The 23,856-nt window shown below is 36.9% G+C and overlaps 1 protein-coding gene across 1 annotated transcript in view; it reads right to left on the reverse strand.

Moving 5' to 3' along the window:
• Nucleotides 1-23,856, reverse strand: part of SEMA5A (semaphorin 5A) — a 232,028-nt gene that overhangs the window by 113,555 nt on the left and 94,617 nt on the right. Inside the window, exons 8-10 of the mRNA XM_069853480.1 lie at nucleotides 19,112-19,397; nucleotides 14,618-14,753; nucleotides 11,731-11,935 (exon numbers count right to left, since the gene is read on the reverse strand). Coding sequence (XP_069709581.1) covers nucleotides 11,731-11,935; nucleotides 14,618-14,753; nucleotides 19,112-19,397 — 627 coding nt within the window. The remainder of the gene's footprint in view (nucleotides 1-11,730; nucleotides 11,936-14,617; nucleotides 14,754-19,111; nucleotides 19,398-23,856) is intronic.

Here is a 23,856-nt window from a genome sequence, read left to right on the forward strand (position 1 = left end):
TTAGGCTGAAGCGACTTGGTGTGCAAAAACTCACATTCTTCAATGGAATGCACTTTGACAACGTCAGGTTCAAATTGAAATAGAATATCAAGACCACACTGGTGCATCAAACCTACTGCCAAAACAAACAGTATGAATTTATTGCCTTTGATCATATTTTGACTCAAACAGATCCTGCCAATATGTGCATTAACCTGTGAGCGTGTGCCATGAGACTAACTTTACCAAGAATCCAAACAGACAACTTCAGAAGTTTCAAATATTTTGGTCCATTGGATATGAATTCTCCTTTTAAATCAACATACATATTATGATAAAAAAAAGTTACAGAAAGATTGCTTAGGTCTGTATTTAAGGTTGTACTTAAAGTGAGCTATCTAGTTTGCCCTTCCAGACATAAATTAGGAATACTTAGGCTGCAGTTCAGATACAGGATTTTGAGATGAGTGTGACTGGTAAAGTTTTTTTTAATTCCCAAATGTGAAAAAAAATTGTCCCTAGACAGTTGGTGATAACTAAACAGATCCAATATCAAGAGCTACATGTGAATAAAAGCTATTCTAGAGAATGCCTGTTTGGCAATACACTGTGATTACAGCCACTCTTGTTGGAAACATCCAGCTGTACTAAAAATCACACACACACACAAAACTTGAAGCCTAGAGGCAAAGAAGGCACAGTAATTCTTAGAGTTCTCAATGGGAAATGTTACGCCTGTCAAGAGATGCATAATTTCAATATCCTGGATTCTGAAAAGAGAAAGAAATAAAATGATAGGATTGCTGCTGGCTAAGACAATTCCAAAAGAAGCAAACAGACAAAAAGTTCATATTAATTTCCGAGAAACTTCTTCTCAGGAAGAGAAAACATTCCAATTTTGGAGAGACCTTCTAAAATATTTAATCAGGAGCTTGGACTGGACTTCTCAGATAGAGGAGATGAGCACCTTTAAAGCAATCTGTAAGCTCTAACTAAAGCAGCAGAATAGATAATAAACAGATCTTAATCACAAGATGAAATGGTGCTTATGATTTAAGATTTGCTATCTGACACAGAGCACCAGTAAAGAATGCCACACTGTACACATAGGATGAAATTACTGTCAGATACAGGCCTTGGATCCCTGCCAGTCTCCCAAAGTCGAGTTGTATTAACTCTGATTGGATCTGACTGGAGAGGGAGTGCTTACTGATCCTATTATTTTTTATTGCCTGCTTTTGTGCCAGCACAAGTATAAATACCTTGTACTACCTAGTGCACGCTATGAATATGATAGTGTTTTCCCAGTGAATCAATTTTCAAGCATCCAGATCGAAGCACTTACATACATAAGTGAAGAAAACTACTCAGATAATAACCCACAACAAACCTTGCCTGATTTCTTAACTGAGTCATATATGGCTATTTTCATTGTAAGTGTCAGAAAGACAACTGACTACTATAAGGATCCAGAAGCATCACAAACTTGGCCAGGTAGAATGTTTCAAGGACTATCCTCTCCTCAGCTTCATTTACAGTTTCCATAGTACACGCCTCTATGCCTCAGTCCCTAGGTGACCCATACCTGGTACATATATTCAGTATAAATCCAGTATGATGTGCCTGGAACTTCATGCAGCAATTTCAGCATAAAGAACAGACTTTATTCAGAAATACAGAAGGAAAGAATGATGCTTATTTCTTTCTAATCTAAAGTAAATTAGGAAGTAAATGGGCAAGAGAAAGAAGCAAATCTGGAAATATCGAAATGTGAATCTAAAAAGCTCTCATGACAAGATGTTCATCTCACTAATCCAGGATATTAAAGCAGTAATAGTCACAGTATATAATAGATGTAATCATATTACATTATGTTATTTACATAATAGTCTAGGAGTCTGGCAATAACCAGAAAATCTCACACAGCTTGTCAGTTAAAAATCAGCTCTTATCTCCCAGGCAGGTGATCTAACCACTATGTTGGTTGTAGTCATGCCTACTCCTCCTGAAGGTGTGCATTTGTATGACCAAATTTCCAAGATTCATGGGATAAGAAAGAAAAATAAAACCAAGTAAAAACTAGAAGAATTAAGTGTTACCCAAATGAGTCTCTGCTCAAAATACTATGACTCTTACCAGTGACTTGATACAGTAAAATGCATATGGAATGTAATCTATCTTTTTGTGATTCTACCTGCAGGTTACAGGACTCTTCACACAAAGGCCAAAGAATTTAGAATAATGCATCATATTTTGATAACCCTTGCAAATCACAGAACAAACTATATAAGGCATATCTTTATTGAGAAATTCTTTAGTTTATGAAGATTTGCCACACCCTTTAATCAGAGCTGGATTAACACAAGGGAAAAAACACCCACAAATACTACTGTGGCAAAACCTCTCTGATTACTGGTGGCACTGCTTGTATTTGCTTAGTTGTAAACATTTGGATTTATTGAGGTTTACTGGGAAAAATGCTGAAGAATGAAGAAGCTTATAAATGTTACAACAACAGGAGTTCAGTAGAATATTCCATTTAATGATTGCTTTACTCACTGTTCATATCGAATATCACACATATAAGAGCATCAGGCTTGTGACCCAACATTTGAGTCACTTTTATGCATGTTCATCTTAAGTTAAAGTATTTTAAAAAGTAAAAGGCTTTGTAGAATATTCTAAAGATGTTCACAATGCTCAGCAACGTGTCAAGTTACCTAATTCTTTCTGAAAAGTTCTGATACAACCATGACCAAGATAGGGCTAATTCTAATAGCTGTTTTCAAAATTAGGACCAAACCTGTTGACCGGCAACCATGCTACCAGGGACAAAACAAGAGATTTGAAGATACGCTTAAATGCAGGCTTAGATGCTAATAGATATCTTAGCTCTGAGGACAGCAACACTGAGTACCACATAAGATCACATTTCTACTCACAACTTCATATTCTGTGCCTTAACATTATCTCACAACAAATGATTGTAGGAGTTATCTGCTTTCCCTGCCAGGAGGAAGAGATGATATTCCCCCCCAAAAAAACTAGAAAGGAAGAAGGAACAGCTATTTGGACATTCTAAGTTTATAAAGTAGTCAAACAAGATTTGTGAACTCAGCGCCATGTGATAAAAAGGAGCTGGTTTCTTTTTAATGGAAGGTTGAACCTTTTTCTCTTGCTCTTCAGAATCTTTCCCTCCCTGGCCTGTGCATTATTCTGGTTCCCATGCAAAAAGAGCCAGTTGTTCTTTAGCCAATAGCTGCTTCTTGCAGTAGTTCTGACTGTAAGTAGCAGCACGGAAGTGCACACACCATATGTTCTTTGGACATTTATTGATAGTCTTTATCCAACAGTGCTGGACAATTATAAAGACATAATGATAATCTGTGAACAGAAAAAAAAGGGCTTCTCCAACTTAAATTTGTCCCACGAGAGAAGAGAATATAAATACCATCTACTCGCAGTAGGCAAGTCATGAACATGCTATCTAATATACAAACTATATGAGCAAATATCAGCAACAAACTAATCAAAATAATGACTTATTTATGGGTTGCTTATAATAAGAAAATGTGACTACAAATAAGAGTTGGGTAATTTGTGAATCAAATAAGAGACTATGATTCTCAGATATAAATTGCTGCCGATGAATAATTTAACCAGCACTAGTTAGAGCCATCTATTTATTAAGAAACCTCTTTAGCAGTCTCCAAATGGAGCTGGAAGAATGATTTATCTGTACACATAGAGATAGAGCCAATGGAAATCAGTACTATTGGACATTTAAAATGCTGCCTTTGATCCTCTAGAGCCCTATAGTGTCATTTATAAGTATGCAGCCTGGACTTTGGACACAACCACTCTCATCTGGTAAAATTTTAAAGGCATTCAGCCCAGTACGGATGACACAATGCACAAGACAGTAGCAAATCAACATTTCTGGTTTTAAATTACATAGTAAACCAGCTATGGTTTACACTGTCCTTTTTATGTGTTCAACGATACTTTACAAGGAAAATAACAAAAATATTCTAGCAGGAATGCATAATAAGCATTCTTAGTAAAATTAGCATGGATCCCAGAGTGAACATTAGACTGTGGAAGACAAAACCATGCAATCTTTTGTATCTTTTTTAAAACTTTGCAGGAAAATGTTTCCTGGAAAGATTAATAATAAAAACAAAAACATTCATTCAGCAAGGGTTTTTCTTTATCAGAATTAGTGGTAGCTGCAAACAGAGCAGAGAATAAGGCTATTAATTTTACACTTTACTGCTCAAATTTTTTAACAAATGTTCAAGATCATCCTGTTGCTGTTAGGACAAGTGTTTTCCAACATGCACCAGTTTTAGACAGCAGATTAATTGATGACAGTCCTTGCTTCGGGCTTCTTAAAATGACATTACATAAGGCCAGAAGGCTAAAAAGATACAGGGAAGTATTTTTAAAATGATTACAGGGGTGCTTTACAGCTGTGTAAAGGCACGATATACGTTTGTCATGGAAAGGCATAAGAAACAAATCAACCATGTTTTCTGTTACAACAAAGGAGAAATAGATTTAAACTGTGACAACTGCCTGCTACAATGTATGTGACCCATTATCCAACTGAACTCTGATTTCCTCCTTTCTCTGTTTTTGAACTAGAAAGCATTAATGCATACAAATAGACTACCTACCACTTTCACACTTGACTTGAGATTCAAATTACAACTACTTTGATGGTTATTATTATTGCATTTACTTTGCAGGTTTTAGACTACAAAGGTGCTTCTTAAACTGAGAGGAAAATTCTATAGCTTCTTTCTACAAAAATTATCTATGGGTTACTCCCAAGAACCTCAATACACTTGAGGTAGCACAGTCAGAAATAGCACCAGACTGGGGGGGGGGGGGGGGAAAGTAGTCAATTTAAGCTTTGTTGCTCTCTTCACTATGTATAAAATGCATATAAGCATATATTTTTCCTTATAATTTTAAGGTTGGTAATTTTACACTTAATACATATATTATGACACCATGGATATTAAGCTGTGAAAGTTGCACAATTTGATCCTGCACTCTGCCAGGAAAATGGCAATATTTCATCTGAAATGTTTTAGCAAATACCTCCATACAACTTTTTTTCTTCATAAGACCTTAGCTATTCCCTAGCAAAAAGTGTGGTGTACTGATTACAAAACCAAAAGAAAAATTACAGAACTGTAATGAAAATCACAGAGGAATCAAATTGTGCACTACTTTGCATTCATTTAATCCCACCCAGAAGGACAAAGAGAAGAAATACAAATTGTTTTGACAGCATTTCCAAACTGAGTTTCATGCATACTTCCAAATTGCTTCATGAGGTTGAAACTTGTTTCTGGAAAATCTACAGCATCAGGGCTTCATGAGAAAAATGTCACTTTTGTAGAGATTTGCTACCTGTTATAATCCTTCTAAAGGCAAACATAAGAAAAATTCATCTGCAATATCAAAAAGTATCTTTTGAAATTTCTTCATGAAACTTCTCTACTTCATAATAATTGCTGTATGCGTTTAATCAGAATTATTTTTATTATTATCCTCTGCATTGCTACCTGTACTTTTAAGTTATTAAGAGGCAGGGAAAACACTTGCTAGGACTTCTTGGAAAGGGAAGTTCAAAATCTGTTGTGACACCCTTCCGTTACCCTTAGGCCTCAGATAAAACCTGGTTTTATGGCATAAAAATTTAGGTTCAGTTCAGTGAACAAACGACTCTTTTTAGAGACATGCAATGCAGCCATCAATAATCCTTTTTTCAGGGTTCATACTCTCTTTATAAATCAGCCATACCCTAATTTCATCAATGCTAAACTATAAATGCCAATAATCACAATCTACCATTGGCCATATGCCATTTTTACTCAGGATATAGAGAGGACTTCCTCTGTCCAATGTGATTGAAGAACAGTCAAAACATGAGAATATCTTTCATGAAGTCACTTTATAATATGACCTTAAAGTTTCTTTTCAGACAACGCAAATATTACATTTTGTGAACTCCCAAGCAAGAGCAACCAGAATTTTTTTTCAAAATACCCTCAAACCAGACACCATATCTAATAATTTTCTTATTCATTCGCACAAGTTAATGTGTTTTACAACAATACTCTAAATAAGGGCTACTTGCTCGTGTTGCAGCATCTTGTTTTCTGAAAAATGCTTTGAAGATGTTTTGATATTGGCAAAGCTTTAACCATGGCACATACAGGTCTTTAAACTGAAAGGAAGAATGGAGAAATACAAGGGAGAAAAGAAGTGAGAAGGAGAAAAAAGGGACAAAAGGGTGAGAAACAAAACTATGACATATATAGCACCATTTTGCTGGATTTTTTTTCTAATTGAAAAGGAAGTAGAGTCTTTTTTGAACTTGAAAAGTTGTCAGAATATTGAGTTGTTGTCAAGCTTTCTCTACTATTAACTTATTATAGATGATTTGTAGTTCAGAACATCTGTGAAGGCTTTTCTTGACTTTCCTTTCTGAACCACTGAAAACTGTTTCAGGGATTTCTGCTTGCCTACAGCCAGCAGCACTGCGCTAGCTCAAAGCAACACAAAATGTGCAGGAATTGATATATCCCTTCATTCTGTGTTAGCAGCCAGTGCAGTGAAAGATTAAGATGTGTTTCCAAAGTATTAAAGTATATTTTTTGATATGAGAAGTAGCTGTTAAATCCCAGCACATCAGAATCTCCTAGCAGAATGATGACTTAGCAAAGGTTTAGGAAACGAAGAATGTTGACACAGCAGATTAATGCATTTGCTTGCTTACCCCCAGTTTCTCCTCAAGTAATACTGTATCTATTTAAGGTTTAATGAAATTAGATTACACTTTTATAGTGTCAGCATTATTTTCCTCTGCAATATTTGTACTCTAAAACCAGGGTGGATAGATAAGTCAACATGAGCAGGGGGGAGAGAGAATTTTCTCTCAGCTAATGCCCACCTTCTTCAAAGAATGGGATCTCTGCTTTGCGTAACAAAGACAGCAGAACATTCATTTGTATTCAATCCAATCTATATGCCTACCTTTCCATAGAATCAGCTTTGTGCAGTTTAAAAGACAAGTTCTGTAAGAAACTTGTAATGAATTATAACTACAAAAGTTATGCAGAGCACAACTCACACTGCATGGATTGAATCCATCCTGCTTTACACCAGTAGGTGTAAATTCCTTACTACCAGTACTTAACATTAGAGTTGAATGCACTTTCCTTTTGGCACCAGAAAGCACACAATATTACAGCAGCATTGAATTTTGCCTTACCAGTTTGCACATTGGACTGGAAATTATAGACAGAGGACAATTTAAGTTGGAAGTGGCATCAGGAGGTCTCTAGTTCAACCTTCTGTTCAAAGGACAGCTGGCTAGAACATAGACTGGGTTGCTGTCTGGTCCTGAAAATAGGACAGGAGGATAGAGACTGCACAACCTCCATGGGAAATCTGATCCACTGCTTGACTGTCCTTAGAGTGAAAAAGTTTTTCTTTATATCCAGTCTGGAACTCCTTTCCTGTTGTCCTTTGTCTTCCCATCATGGACCACTGTGAAAAACCTGACTCCATTCTTCATGTAAGTTCCCTGTAGGTATTTGCAGGCTGTTACTAGGGCCCTTGCTGAAGCATTTTCTCATCTAGGATGAACAAGGCCAGTTTCTTCAGCTTCTCATAGGTTGTGGTGCTCCATCCTCCAACAGAAGGTGGCCCTCCACTGAATTTACTTCAGTTTACCAACATCCTTCTTGTATTGAGATAAGGCCAAATCTCAGTGTGGTCCAAAGCACGTTGAATATATGAAGATAACCTCCTCATTTGATGTGCTGCCTGTGCTCCTGTTAATATAGTCCAAGACACTGTAGGTTGCCTTTGCTACAAGGCCATGCTCTTGGCTCATGTTTAGGTTGCTGTCTACCAAAGTCCCTAGTCCTTCCAGCAGAGCTGTCTTTTGGACAGTCAGTGCCCAGCCTGAATCATTGCATAGAGTTAGTCTTTCCCAGTTTTGGGACTCCATATTTGCACCTGTTGAATTTTGTGAGGTTCTTGCTAGCACATCCCTCCAGCACTTCTAGATCCTTTGGATGGTAATATGGACCTCCTCTCACCTCTTACCTCCCACATCCTCCCATCAGTAACTACTGGTAACTCAGACTGGTGTCAGGTGTATATTTGATGGAATGCATTCTGTTGCCTCCTCCAGTTAATTGATTAAAATGTTAAACAGGACAGGGCAGTACTCAGATCCTTATCACTTTTATAGATCCCATGAACAAATGGACTCTGAACCTGATATCCAGGCAGGTTTTATACATCCAGTTGTCCATCCATATAGACTGTAGACCATACAACCTAATTTGGATATATGACTGCTGCGGGAGATGGTGTTAAAAGCCTTGCTAAAGTTGAGGTCAAACTCTCTACTTATGTACAAATCCAGTCATTTTATCACAGAAAGTAACCATATTGGTCAGGAGATTCACCCTTTGGAAATACATGCTTAACATTTCCAGTCGCCAGTTCCTCTATCATGTGACTACAGAGGTGTGCTCCAAGGAGGTGTGCTTGATTTTCCCAGGGACCAAATGCAGACCAGCGTGTTGTTTCCTGGATCATTCCCTTGGATTTTTTTGAAGATGGAGCATTCTGGCAAAAAATTAACTCCAAATTTTGCCACCACTTTTAATAATACAAGTAAATTAAATCAGAAAAGATACCATAATGACAACATTTTTCAGTCTGGTAACCACTGTAACCCCACTCTTCTACCTCTCCTTTACACACACATGCACTCTACTGTGTTAGAAGATTGGGGCAGATGACAATGTATGGGGAAGTAAGGCTGGACATTGCATAAATTCAAAGCTGTTAAACTTAGTCTGCTTCCAAAGCCAGTGTTTATTTCCAAAGTTAAGGCCACTGCTTTTAGTTTTAGTTGCTTACAGAAGAAGTGGTGTTTTCTCAGTAATCTTTCACCACATATAGTTTAGAATGCAAACTCAATGCTGACTTCTCTACAGCTTATACATAAGGAAAGATGGAGAACTAAGATGCTGCGTCAGAAATATAATGAAATTAAAAATATGACCTGCACCTCAAAGAAGAAAAAATACTGCCTTTCCTTCTAAATCAAAAGATTGAACATAAATTACACTATGCATTTTGGTATACCTTGGGATTTTTAAACTACTCTTGGGTATTGCAAGTATGATATTTATATATAAACATGTAGGTAGTCATTTTAAAATCTACCAAAAAGGTAATTTTTCTGAAGAGTGAATATTACATTTTTTTAAAAAATAAAGCTTAGCACTTACTCAGTGTAGGGGAGAAGGGGACAGAAGGAATGTTAACCAAAACTTCCATGATTCAGTGAAACAGAAGTGAAATAGAAATGGTTCTGTCAAGAAAACTTCAACAACACTATATCTATATCGTTACATGTTTTGTTAGGGATTTTTATCATACGTTTTCTCACACTTAGAAAACATACACTATCCAATTACATAAAAACATGAGCTGGACTCAGACTAAAGATCCAGCTACAGTAGGACCCTACGTCCATGAATGACCAAAACCAGAAGTATAGGAAGAATGAAAGTAGAAAACAAGCATACATCATAAGGAATATAGGAGCAATATCTTTTTAACAGCAAGTAAGATGCATAAAAACAACCTAAAAACTTATTGATCACAATATATTAATAAACCATGCAAACTAAAGTTTTAGATCCTCTCTCACTGAATCAAACACAGAAGAAAACACAGTAGAATCATAGAATAGTTTGGGTTGGAAGAGACCTTAAAGACCATATAGTTCCAACCCCCCTGCCATGGGCAGGGACAACCCACTAGATCAGGCTGCCTGAGGCCCCATCCAGCCTGGCCTTGAACGCCTCCAGGGATGGGGCATCCACAGCTTCCCTGGGCAACCTGTGCCAGTGACTCACCACTTTCATGGTGAAGAAATTCTTCCTTATGTCTAGTCTAAATCTGCCCCTCTGCAATTTATGCCCATTCGCCCTCATCCTATCACAACAAGCCTTTGTAAACAGTCCCTCCCCAGCTTTCCTGTAGCTCCTTTCAGGTACTGGGAGGTCACTATAAGGTCTCCTCAGAGCCTTCTCTTCTTTTGGCTGAAAAACCCCAACTCTCTCAGCCTGTTCTCATATGTGAGGTGCTCCAGCCCTTTGATCATCTTTGTAGCCCTTGTCTGGACCCTTTCCAAGAGTAAGGGAAACTGAAAACTAAAGACAACCAGAATTACCACAAATGTCATCATTTTCAGTGACACCACTATAATGTAACTATCCCACAAAAACAATGCAGTAAATGCTTCTGTTATTCAGTTTCTGTCAGGAGACCTCTACAATGCAAACAGCATTTAGTATTGGCATGATTTCACTTTAAAGGCTATGATTTACCAACTAGCAGGCTGTTTTGACTACAATTGGTGAAATCCAAGCACAGTATTAACCTATTGAAAGCTTTTACTTTACTGCCTGTTTTTCAAGGAGCACAATGAGAAAGTTACAAGGATAATTTGAAAAAAAAGAATTGCTGTCATCCAAATTCATCAAATTACTATAAAATTCCTTCAGACTCAAAAGAAGCAATCTTCTCCATAAAATTGTATGATGTTTTTCAAGGGAAAATCAAATCATATAATGAAGCACAATGAGCATTTTTCTTGGGCTCTTGATAAATGATAAACAATAGGATAAACAACTTTCTTTAGTAAATCATAATTTTAGTAATTAAAAGGATTGTTCCCATTTCGACTGAATCAATGACAATTTTGAAATGGACTTCCTTGATTGCAAGATCAAATAAATAGGAGCAGAATTATTTTTCCTCTGGTTGAACAATAGATTCTTTCACTAAATTTATAGAACATGGTACCTACTCACTGTGAGACAAAGTATGCACATTATCAAACCATTGCTTTGATGTGCTATTCCCTATTAATATGCACAGGACAAAGTATTTGAGAACTACCCTAAGTTTTATGCCATGAGGTTCTAAGTATGTTACTACAACCTAACAATTCAGTCTCAGCTGGGGAAATCTTTGTTCTGCAAAAACAGTTCTCTTAACACGGTTACTGTTTTTAAGAAGCCTGAAATTTTGAACAAAGAAAGCAAAAGTACTAGCCAAGGAAAAGTTAGGTAGAGGATTATTTTTCTTTCATTTGTAAGCTGGGATATAAATGGATAAATAATAAGGAAGGGTGTAAAATTGCATAATGAATGACTTAAAAAGGAGATGAACTAGAAAGATAATAAAATATTTGTGAGAAGAAAAGTCAGAAATAGTAATAGCAGTAATTGTATTTGCTACTTGCAGAGTTACTTTCATCTCGTAAGATCCTAAAACATCTTTTTGTGAGTGACACTGTACTCTGAGCTACACAAAAGAATAAAAAAGAGAAAGTTGTGAAGTAATTTTTGTAGGATTTCCAGCTGTTCATTCCCTTAAGAGCATGTAGGCTTCACACCTTCCAAAGATAATAGGAAACATACATCAGAATTTGAGTTCACAATTAATACAAACAAACATTGCGAACTCTTGAATTCATCTATTCAGAAGAGGGATAAAGTAGAGTTAATACTGTCAAAGATGAAAAGCTGTTGTTTAAGGTGCTCTATACAAACTCTATAACTGATTCATGGAACATTAGAACTCATAGACCCCATAAACTTTGCAGTTACCACATCAATGCACAGTTCCTACCTGTAGCAAGATAGATGATGTGGAAAAGCATGTCCTTGCCCTGTACAACATCCACAACCACATGGGAAAATCGGCTATTGTCTTCCATGAAATAAGGAATTGGAATAACTGGTTGAACGACTTCATGCATTAAGAAAAATTTTTGAGCATCTTGAAGATTTCTCTCAGTCAGATTTGCATACAAACCCTGGTCCATGGTGCCACACTGTAAAAAAAGAGAAGGAACATTACTATATGTGTCAACAATAACAAAAGACTTACTCTCTGAATTACAGCATAAGAAAATAGAAACAAAGAGCATATTTTGTAGTGACACTGAAATTCCACTTCCAGGTCTCATTTCAGTGCTGATCAGTCTGCCCACACAGTGACTGAGGAAGCTCCACCTTCTTGAGGCTCAAATATGGAGGATCTCTAACTCTAAAGAATATGGAAGGGCACTGACCACTATAGTGGGCTATAGCAATATTTTGCTTTATCTTAAGTTCACAGGGCAGGAAGGAGAAAAACTACTATTCAACAACTCATAGAATTTTCTGACTGTTTTTCTTTATAATTTACATAGACACAGTGCTAAAGACACAACAAATTTTCCAAGGAAAACTCATGTTCTACCACAGCCTTGGTCTCAGAGAGATCCCAGGACACAGCATCATGTATATTTGCACCAGCTTCTTCAGGCCCTGCTTTCACTAGCCAAAAATGGAAATTGAAAGCTCTGACTATAGTGTTATTCATGGCAAAGACATTCTTGCTTTGAAACTGACCCTATTTTATATCTGAAAATGGTGCTCTTTTCTTACAGGAAAACATTCACTAATTGCACTCACAAATTTCAAGCACAAATAAACAAAGCAAAATAAGTGGCAGTTAATCTAGCACCTTTGTGTTTAAGTCTTCAGCTAACTGAAGACACAAAGGAGAAAGCTTCTTAGTGCATGGAAGTATGTAAATATCCACATGTTTACTCATGCATAACTGCAGAGAAGTAAAGCAATACTTCACAATGTTTATCAAATATGTCAGTTATGCGAAAGGCATACCTAAGTCATATTCGGGAAAGATAGTTAAGTAACTAGAAGGAAACAATTACTTGCTCTGCAAGCACTCTGCATGTCAGGGCAGTGAAAAAAATAAAACACACCAAAGAAGAATTTCTCTAAATCTATCAAGCAGGAAATATTCCAGCTGGAACATTCATAGCACACTGAAATACATATGGTCCTTGGTCTTACAATGGAAACTATCCTGTGTAAAGAGAAAAGCGACAATCTCTGGAGAAAAAAAAAGTGTTCCTCAAAACTGGGACTCCAATAGTATTCTAATCTGGAAAATATTTCGTTAATATGATACAGCCTTGGAAATACAACGTCTGATGTAACTGTCACTACATAGCAGTAGTCTTCCTTCAAAACACATGCTGCTGTGTAGGTGAATACTATGAGGAACAATCTGCTTCTGAGATGACACAAGTAGAACTTCTGATATGCTATCATAAGGACTCTGCAAAAGTCTTTCTGGGAAGGAAATCAGTGACTCAGTCAATGAATATATCCCATCTACATGATTATGTACTCTAAAGCACCATCAGGTCACAAAAACTGTTTACACCTGGCTCTAAGCATTAGACCAGCTTCTGGTACAAATCATGGCTGCAGTTACAGAGCCAGAAATCTAACAGAAAATTCAACAGAATATAAGATAGCACCTGCAAAACAACATAAGTTCAACTTCATTGATGATACCTAGAGATCAGTTAATGTCAATTGGTTTCAACACTGTGTTATAAAAGGCCTCATTGCAGTTTTTTAATACTAGCATTGATCTTCAAAGCTGTTGTTGAATGAGATATGATACATAACTGTTGCCCCTGTTCTTGTAAATTTGATGAAGTTCCAGTCTTATTGAAACCAGCCAGACTATTCAAGCAAGAAATTTCTTCAACACCTCAGTCTTGACTGGGACTTAGAGATGAGCACTGATAGCACAATAGAGATTTAAACCATTTTTACACAGCCATAAAGCTGTCGTCTCTGTTTGTATGTAACATTCTGTATGGTGCTTTCACAACAATTATCTGTGCATTAATACAAAGTTTGTAGGGAAAGGTTAATAACTTTTATTGGACTTGCTCACCTAGCCAGAAAGTTAAGATAAAAATTTCTCCTTCAAAGGCTTTCTCCTTCAACGTCTTTCTCCTTAAAAAATTCAGCCTCACTTAGACTCTCATACTATCAGTATTTTGACAAGTATTCCTACAATATGTAAAAAGCTGTATACAGATGTAGTCAGCTTCTGTAATACGGCTTACTTAAATGGTATCTTGTGATGAAGCTAATGTCCAACATACTATTTAGGAAAGGTAACATGTCTCTGGTCTGCAATTCAGAGCACATTCAGTGCCTTATTTTTCTTCCTTTGCATAAAGCAGGAAAAGCTTTATGCAAAGCAGGAAGTGATTAAAACTACCGACAATCCCCAATGGGGGATTCAGTTTCATGCTTGCAAAGATCTCATGAATCTTAGAAGGTATGGAAAGCACTGAACTTGTGAAATTGCATTGAGACTAAGGGAAGGTGAAACGTGGATGGCACAAATAGCACAAATACAATGTAAAAGAGAACAGCAGTTTGATCACACTTCAGCCAGGAATTAACATTACCTTGGCAGATAATTACAGTGTTTAATTTTCACATAAGTTTGAAGTCAAGCCTTTTTTTTTTTTTTTTTAAATACCCTTCAAAGCAGATCTGCTTTTCGACTCAAGTTATTTTGTGGAAGGATAAAATTAAGTATATTTAAATAAACTGGACTTGTTAATTAGGAACCATACAGCACTTTGAAAAAACCTCATGTAAACTATACCCCTTCTCCCATGAATCTGTACCTGAAAATTGGGGTTAGGATTGGGATATGGAAGCCAAGCAGAGCGAGAGTTTTCCTGGTATTTGAAGGGTCCATTAAAGGCCTGTGTTATGGCACTCAGGTTGAAAACACAAACTGCTGAGGCTGCTATGCTGTTCCTGCAAAAGAAATAAAAACATGAACCTAAGTAAAAACATCAAGAATTGTATTTGCTAGAAAAATAAATTTAAAAAGGCAGTAATTCCCTAATCCTTCAAGTAATTAGCAAAGCAGATATGATCCAGCTACAAAATGTCTCCTCAAGGTAATGATATATGCTGTGCTGATTCAGGCACAGACATTGGATTTAAAATTTTTGTCAGCCTTGCCAAGTAGCTGGAGGGAGAAATTAATAACTTCGTACCTTTTGTTGCTTTCTAATACCACAGGGCTATACTTCCACACACAATCACATGCATTAGGGACACTTTTATTCTAGTTACAAAGTTCAGGATGAGCTTATTCTCAGGGCTCATTAATATTTCCTCTGCAAAACCAATGGTAGCATGACAGCAGTAAGAATTTTCAATGTACAGCTTGTCTCTAGACCCTATGGAACCCCCGGATAAGACACCCCCACAAAAAAAACTGTCTTCCAGGAGGTGTTGTACAATAATAAGTATGTAAGTTCCAGAAACCTGTCAAGAGAAAACAACTTAGACAGCATACTTTACAAGATATTTTGTTAGAGAAATAAACAACATCCAGGCAGAATATATAATTGCCTTTTCTTTTCTTGAAAATGTGATATACATGACAATAAAGTATTTCTGCACAGTGTAAATAGAATCCAGTGACTATGAGAGCTCGTAATGTGGAGAACTATGTTGTTCTCTTCCACAATTTGAGATAAAGAGATAGATACTAAAGGTGGCAGTTGCACAAATTTCCATTACAGGTAAAAATGCTGACAATTCATCCACCCAGAATTTTGGGGTTTTTTCTATTTTTTTTTCTTCTCCACTCCCCTCCTTTTAACTTAGACTTAATTAGACTGCATTTTACAGAGGGTTTAAGACTACTATAGAAACTCCAAAATGATGGAAAGAAAAAATCATTGAATTTGATAACTCCTTGTCTATACAAACTATCACTAAATGGCAGCTCACTAATATTATTGATCCCACCAATGTCTTCTTAGAATCATAGAATCACAGAATGGCTTGAGTTGGAAGGGATCTTAAAACATCACCTAGTTCCAGCCACCGTGCCATGGAAAGGGCCACCTCCCACAGAATCAGGCTGCTCAAGGCCCCATCCAGCCTGGTACTGAACACTTCCAGGGAGAAGGCATCCAAAATATCCCTGGGCAACCTATTCCAATGCCTCACCACCCTTATTGTGGAGAATTTCTTCCTAATGTCTAATCCAAAGCTTCCTCCTTTGAATTTAAAACCATTCCCTCTATCCCTTGTAAAGACCCCCTTCCCAGCTTTCTTGCACGCCCCCTTCAGGTACTGGAAAGCCGCTATAAGATCTCCTCGGAGCCTTCTCTTCTCCAGGCTGAACCCAACTCTTTCAGCCTGTCCTCATAGCAGAGGTGCTCCAGCCCTCTGATCGTCTTCGTAGCCCTCCTCTGGAACTATTCCAACAGTTCAATTCTTTCTTATGTTCGGGATTCCAGACTTAGACACTGCACCAGGTGGGGTCTCATGAGAGCAGAATATAAGGGCAGAATCACGCCCCTCAACCTGCTGGCCACACTTCTTTTGATGCAGTCATGGACGTGGTTGACCTTGTGGACTGCAAGTGTGTATTGCCAGCTCATGTCGAGCTTCTTATGCACCGGCATCCTCAAGACCTTCTCTGCAGGGTGGCTCTCAATCACATCATTCCCCCATCCTGTACTGAACCCACGATTTGCCCTGGCACAGGTGCAAGACCTTGAATTTGGCCTTGTTGAAACTCATGAGAGTCACATAGGCCCACTTCTCCATCTTGTCCAGGTCCCTCTGGATGACAACCCATACTTCTGGTGCAACAACTGCACCACTCAGCTTGGTGTCATCTTCAAACTTGCTGAGGGTGCACTCGACCTCACTGTCAATATCTTTGATGAAAATATTAAACAGCACTGGTCCCAGTACAGACGTCTGAGGGACACCACTTGTCATGGATCTCCATCTAAGAGATCCATCTCCTTTCTTGAATTTCTTGAAGTCCTTAAAGGACATCACACCCATTCTTATAGAGTTGATGATCTGAAGGAAACAAAATCAGCTTCATTATGAAGCAGTGGCTACAGTGGACTTAATCGCTAGCCACACATAAAGGGTGCAGGCTTTGCTATTACTCAATCTTTATTGAGAGAAAAGCTTTATTTTTTCTCCACAAAATGATTCACAGTATATTATAAAAAAGCATTAAGGTACAATAATACCATGGCAATTCTGTAGGTAATGAGGTTGACAAATGCTGAATGTGGTTCTGTAATATTTTGTGCTGTTGCACCAACAGAAATCAATAGGTTGTTTCTCTTCATGAGAAACCCTGGCACTTCTCCACTGTCAGGCTGCAGGACTCAGTAGTGTTAATACAAGTTGTGCTGATATCTCTGAACAGATATTCAACATGAAGAAATAATCTTTACTTTACAACATTTCAACCATTCTCAAAAATGCAGTTACAATATTTGATGGCAGAAATAATTATAATTTAAATGGATGCATCAAAAATTCCCACCCCTGAGCAGATGTAATTAATTCCTCTTTGAATAGTCCATCTCTGTTGGAGAAGACAGAATGCTGAGCTATCAGAGTAGGGTGAAGTAGCAGCTAGGTTTCAGATACTGCCTACTTTCAAGTAGCAAACGCAGTCTTACATTAGTGAGTCCTTTCTCAGAAGAGACTCATATGCTTATGATATTCCTGACATCCTTATGGAACCTCAGAAAATGTGGAATTTGTATCACAGGGAACTCCATCATTCCTCAAATTGCCAGGATAGCCCTTTGGAAAGAAGAGCATTGCTCCCCTTCCACAGCAAAAGCCCTATGGCTTTTCTGGAGCAGAAGTCCTCTAGTCATGCTTTCCATAACAGGAGGGTGTCAAGGCTCTTTTGGTCATGTTGAGCAATGAATGCCACCTGAGAATCACCTATCTTCTAAGACTCAAAGATAGCAAAACAGACCAATCAAGTTAAAATTACTGTTGAGCACAGAATAAAATGTTCTTATCCTCAGTAGTCTTAACGTCTTTACTATTTCTGTTTTAAAAAAGCAGTATTTAATGTATTCCTCCAGTACAGGAACAGGGTTAAGCTCATCATCTGGTGTCCCAAAGCAGGAATCATCACAGTCTGGTACAAGCAGTCAGTCTCTCACTAGTCTTGCTCACTGCCTGAGAGCTACTGGTGATGGAGCCAGTCTGAGTCTGGAAGATGTTAAGATGCACTAATAAAGGACAGCACTAAAAGCTAGAGGAGGCTCAAGCACCCCCTAAAAAGGAGCTTTAATCTTCATTCATGCTCATGGCCTAAAAAAACTTAGGATAATAATTTGCTGGCATTAATTTGTGACTGTTTCCACAGTCTATAAATGGATATTTGTAGAAAGTGGGTATCCAGGTATTTACAGCAGTAGAAAGGGGCAATAGGTGCCCAAGTATCTTTTAGTAATAAAATTCTAGGCAAAAATGACTTACACTGCAAGACTCTGTAAGCAAGTACTCAGACACCAAAATTTGAAATTCTGTTCCAGTGACCTAAACACTGGGCTGCACAGCCACAATGTACGGGCTGCTTATACTAAAGCAATAAATGAACTCCAGTTATCATGTTTAAAGTAACAAAGATCATTCCTGAAATTAGTGTCTCTTTTCCTAAAAGTTAAGCAGCTTTTAATATCAAGCTCAGAGTCTAGGAAGATTTATATCCATCCAATTATTAATATTTCACAAATGTTAATTTTTAAGACAAAACTGTACATTGTGTAATTTTACCATTTTTTTACGTAACAGGTTCAGTTAAAATAAGACTTAATTTTTTATTTGACTCTCAAACTTACATGAATACGTGTCCAGACTAATTTAAAACATGTAAGATCACCTCTTGTGCTCTTTTGGTTAAAGTGAGCTTTTCCTGACATGGTCAAACTAATGACCAAATTAATGATCATCTCACATTACAATTATAGAATATTTATTTCATAAATACACAATGTATTTATGCATTGCAATGGTGTACAAAATAAAAAATAGTATATTTATAAGAATGTATGAAAAAGATGACCGAGTAAACACAACTGGTTCCCTGTTGTAAGGAAATATTCAGGATTTTTCCTCTTTTCATGTACCTTCAACAATTCTTGTGCGAAGCATTTGAAGCTGACACTTATTCACAAGAGGACAGTGGACCAGGCAAAATATTAGCTTGAGCTTATGATGTTTAATTGGCATATGAAAAAGAGAGCCACTCAGGAGGTTTAGTTTTTACTGTCATAAATAGCAAGAAAATAAAACATATCATGGAATTTACTTACACATTAGTGGTAAAAATCCCATAAATCAAGTCCAATTCTGGCAGGAAGAAAGTGCTCTGTAGTTCATTATAGTAAAATGGAATTTCTCCAGGGCGAGAGCAGTTTAGCCGAGCTTTCATGAAGGTAGTCCAGGTATCCTCCAGCACAAACTTGCCACCAATATCATTTTTGCACACCCGAGCAGCACGAGAGAAGACTGTTTTCCCACAGTCATGTTCCACTGCATTCTCACGGAAGAAGAAGTAGGTGAAGTTCCCAATGTCATAAGATGACACAAAATTTGGCTCTGAAAATAACAGAAGAAAATATTATTTATGGTCTTCTTGTGTTGGATTTATCTTCAAGTATTAGATTTAGAAAAACACATCTTTTATTATCCTTGCAGAGAACTGGCCCTATGACATCTGAGCAGGACAGCTTATGTCCAGACAGGATTATGAGCTACATGAACACGGCTAGAAAGACTCTCTGCTCTGGGTGTCTATCATACATAACTGTGCAGAGCAGCTCTGGCCCAGCTCACTGTACTTTACTGTCAGAAGCATCACTGAGTTTTCTTCTCCACAAACGGGCATGGTAAAGTTTGTAAAATAAAATTGTTTTATCTGTTGTGTTAACTCTGGTGTTGCTTTTCCACCATGCCATTACTCCAGATTAGCAAGAATAATGGATGCTAACAGATCATGAGTAAGTTATGCTCAGAGACTGTAATGAAAAGAAAGAGAATTCTACACAAGAGCATTGATGGTAAAATAACCTAATTTCAGCCCTCTATTGCTTAAAACTTTTGATAGTATTACAGTATATTTTCTTTTTTCATTTTAAAAAAAATACATTCAAAACTGATCAAAGAAACTGACAGTGATGCAGGAGAATTAGAGAATATATATTTAAAAAAAACTAGAAAATATCAAATGTCACTATTTCTTACAAGAAAAATGGAAATAGTGGATACCAAAGACAATAAACACATGGCCAATTTCCCATAAGTATCACTAAAACTGAGGAGAGTCAATGAGAGACTGACAACCTAATGAGTCTTAAAAGAAAGCCAAATTTGATATACAAATTTGGGTATGTTTGCTGAATGGGTAACAGCGTAGAATAATATTTAATAATATTTATTTACAAATATCAATGCTAAGACAACAAAATTGTATGCAATCACATTTTAGACAGGTTAGACAGCTTTTGCAGGCATTAAATATTAAACATACATCCAGAAATACTTGCATGAAAAGTTTTTATTACAAAGCCTAATTATGTTTCATTCATTCTCAATACAAATCAATGTTTTCAGCTCTGTGGAACAAACTTTTGTTTATTTATCGAAAGTATACTAGAAAGAAAACCTTTTAAAGAATACCAGGCTAATTAAAATCAAGAATCCATCGTCCCTCATTATCCAATTTCAATTTCTATCCATACCACACCTAGCCATTATTTCTTTTACTCTTTAAAATACTTTCTTCCCTGTCTCTATGCAACATCCGTTTAGACTGTTCTATTACTCATGGAAGGAACTACTGTTTGTGGAGGAAAGAAAAAGCATTCACTAGTCTGAGTGTAACTTGGGCTACTTGTCCACTATACTAAGCTTAGGCCTTAAACCAATTTGCACTAAAGGTAGACATAGCATGAAAACCTAAAACTGTCCAATAATGCATTTGACTTTCTGTAGCCTATAATCCTACTTGCTCTTTGGAATCACCTCAAGAATATCTTGACTAATGTTAAAAGATGCTATTTGTGCAAACACTCAATATATATTTGATCCACTTCAAAAAACATCCTATACAACCATTAAACACAGAGGCCCTGACTTGCAATGAGGGCTGTGACAATGATGCTTCTCACTGGAGACCCACCGATATATAAAGGTCTCACACTGGCACAGCAGGATCAGAGCCAAAAACACAGCTGGAAGCACTGAGAGTGTGGAAAATGAGGAATTACAAAATCAAATATTAATGAACTATATGAAAAAATAACATGAAATGCATTCAGCATGTTTTAAAGTTCTTGAAAAATCTTTCAAGAAACAATATTTTAAAGCTGTACTAATAAACATAATACGCGTATAAACAAAAACTAGTACTCATATTTCATGGATTCAAAACTGAGAAACAATCCATACATCTGCAAACACCCATGCATATACTTTACTGATCATGAACTGATGAAAATGTGACCTGCTGTTGAAACTTGTGAAAACTGTTTTCATTTGTATGAAACTTAATAATCTCTGAGCTACCTGGGGGAATTATGTGGACATGAAGGGATTATCATGTCAGATGTTATTTATTTCATTTCCTCTTTGGCAAAACTGAAGTAAATCACTTCAAAGGGAAAATGAGACTTCCATCTAGGAAAAATTAGTTCAGATAATTCCAAACATTGTGCTGCGAACTCCTATTTGTTCATCTGGCGGTATTCCCATAAAGTTGTTCATGCAGACAGTGAAGTTTCCTCCTGAATTTGCAAATAGTTCTTTAGTGATGTTCTCTAATAAATTCTGAAATGCAATTAGATCTTTTCTGAAAAATAGTTTTCAAATATGGTACTATAAAATTCCTTTGTTTATTTGTTGTTTAGTTCAAATAATTCACCTACATTTTCTTAGGTAGCATAATATTTTGCAATTTAAATCATTTTGCTGATGCGAATTTGCCAGTGACAAACTTAGTGACAGAAACCATTCTCTACTCTCATCTAATACCTACTCAAGTCCTTGAGAGTCCCATTCAGAATTCAGTGGATTTTCCATCACCTATTTTCACAGGATAGACACCTTGCATAGCCGTATATTGGGGGAGGAGCGAAGATAAAAATTATAGAGGACTACCTTAATTCACTCAGAACCTCTAGACGTTTGGACTATAGCGATCTATCAAAAGATCCAGGAGTTAGGATGGTTACTTAAAACACTGAATCCAGAATTCTACATACACAAGAACAACAACAAAAAAAAGCTTTGTTTAAGCAAACTTTGGCATTGGAGAAAGGAGGTCAGTGGGCACACCTCCATCTCACATCAGCTTACTGCTCTTCTACTTCGCCATTGCCATTAAGGAAAAGATGTACAGATTGGATAGTAAAAACAGCACAAACACTCAAATTTTTCCTCCGATAACGGGTCCAGTGAAGAAGCCTAAGGATGGGTTTCAAAATCAGCAAGCATTTACTCAATCCTCTCATACAGATCATTGATAAAGATATTAAACAGAACTGGCCCCAACATGGAGTGCCGGAGGACACTACAAACCAACTTTGTAAGACTTTTTATTTTACTGTTATTTGTGATGATTGAAAGTACCTGCTCTAGATTAATAAGCTTTTGACTAAGCAAAATGTTTTTTAAGAAAGTGATCTCAGAAAAACTACTTTAAAAGTATCTAATAACCAAATGTTTAAGGCAGCAAGAGGAAAAAGTATTATTATGTCTATCAGCAGAGCAGAACAATCCAAGCATTCCTATACTCTCCTCAGGTTGAAAGGCTTCTAAATTGTACAATATTTTGTTTTATTCTGTTTTAGGGTCACATCTTATATAAGATTACATTTCAATCATCTGTGGTCTGCCCAGTGATTAAGTGTCTTGACATTGAGAACAAAGTTTCCGTTTAACATGTTTCAATTGCAACTAACATTGTATGTCTAGGATAAAGAAAACAACTACAACTTATTTCAAGCTAGCTGGAGACTCAAGCAATTGTAAGTAAAGTCATTTGGCAAATTATGAAATCAAACACCTCAGTGTTTCTTCATGTGATGAAACAGAAAGGGAATGACTGGGATTTCAATTTTTTTCTTTAATCTATTTTGCCTTTTTTTGGCTAACTAAAGCAAATAGACATTGTAGACTAAGGTAATCTTCCACTCCGAAGCATGAGATCAAACATTTACTGATTTGAGGAGGTGAACTGAAAGCAGAAATACCTTTACTAACAGTAAATGATGGACTACAAAAGTTGTTTCTAAGTCTACACAGTGAAGGCTTTTTTCCTCCAACCTGGACCCACCGCAGCTGTGGACCACAAAGATAACTATTCCATTTACCTCTCCCCTCTAAGGCAAATGATGAACAATTCTGCCCCTGCTGCACTTTGCAGATCAATTCTAAAGCAAAGTCTTATTAGAAGCACGCTATAACAGTCAAGCCTGGGTATGATTTAAACTCTATGTTACACTGAGAGCTTAAAGACAATCAAAAAAACTAGCATGCCGGGTGTAAAGCACGGTGCACTTTTTTTCTAAATGAAAGATTTAATTATTTGCTACCATTTAATAATGTCCAAAGCAGATTGCTAAGACAGAGTATTCTTTTTATGAACGACTACAAAGGTAATTTTAAAATGTTCTAGCAACATGCTGCTTTTTATTGACCCAAGCAGTTGGCTGAAGCTCAAGGTCTTTCTGGTTGCTTTGGTCAGGAGAAGAAATCAATGGAAGAGCTGTCTGCTTTAGACTTAATCCTCAATGTGTACTGTATTACCTCAAATTGTTTCTCTCAAGCACAGAAGTACTTGAACACAGACTCGGAGAGGAAGAGAGTTGGCAGCAGAACAAGACACCTTACAGAGTAAGCTACTGGTATGCAGCCTTTCTGCATTCTTCAGTTGTTTGTGCAGACAGATATTCAGGTGAGTAACTTCAAGCATTACTTTTTTCTTTACATGGGGAAAGAGAAGGCCAAAACATGACATCATGAGAGGGAGAGGTGGGTTCTGTGTTTCACATTTTCA

Source organism: Phaenicophaeus curvirostris, chromosome 3 (assembly GCF_032191515.1).
Source record: "Phaenicophaeus curvirostris isolate KB17595 chromosome 3, BPBGC_Pcur_1.0, whole genome shotgun sequence".
In the NCBI taxonomy this organism is placed as follows: Eukaryota; Metazoa; Chordata; class Aves; order Cuculiformes; family Cuculidae; genus Phaenicophaeus; species Phaenicophaeus curvirostris.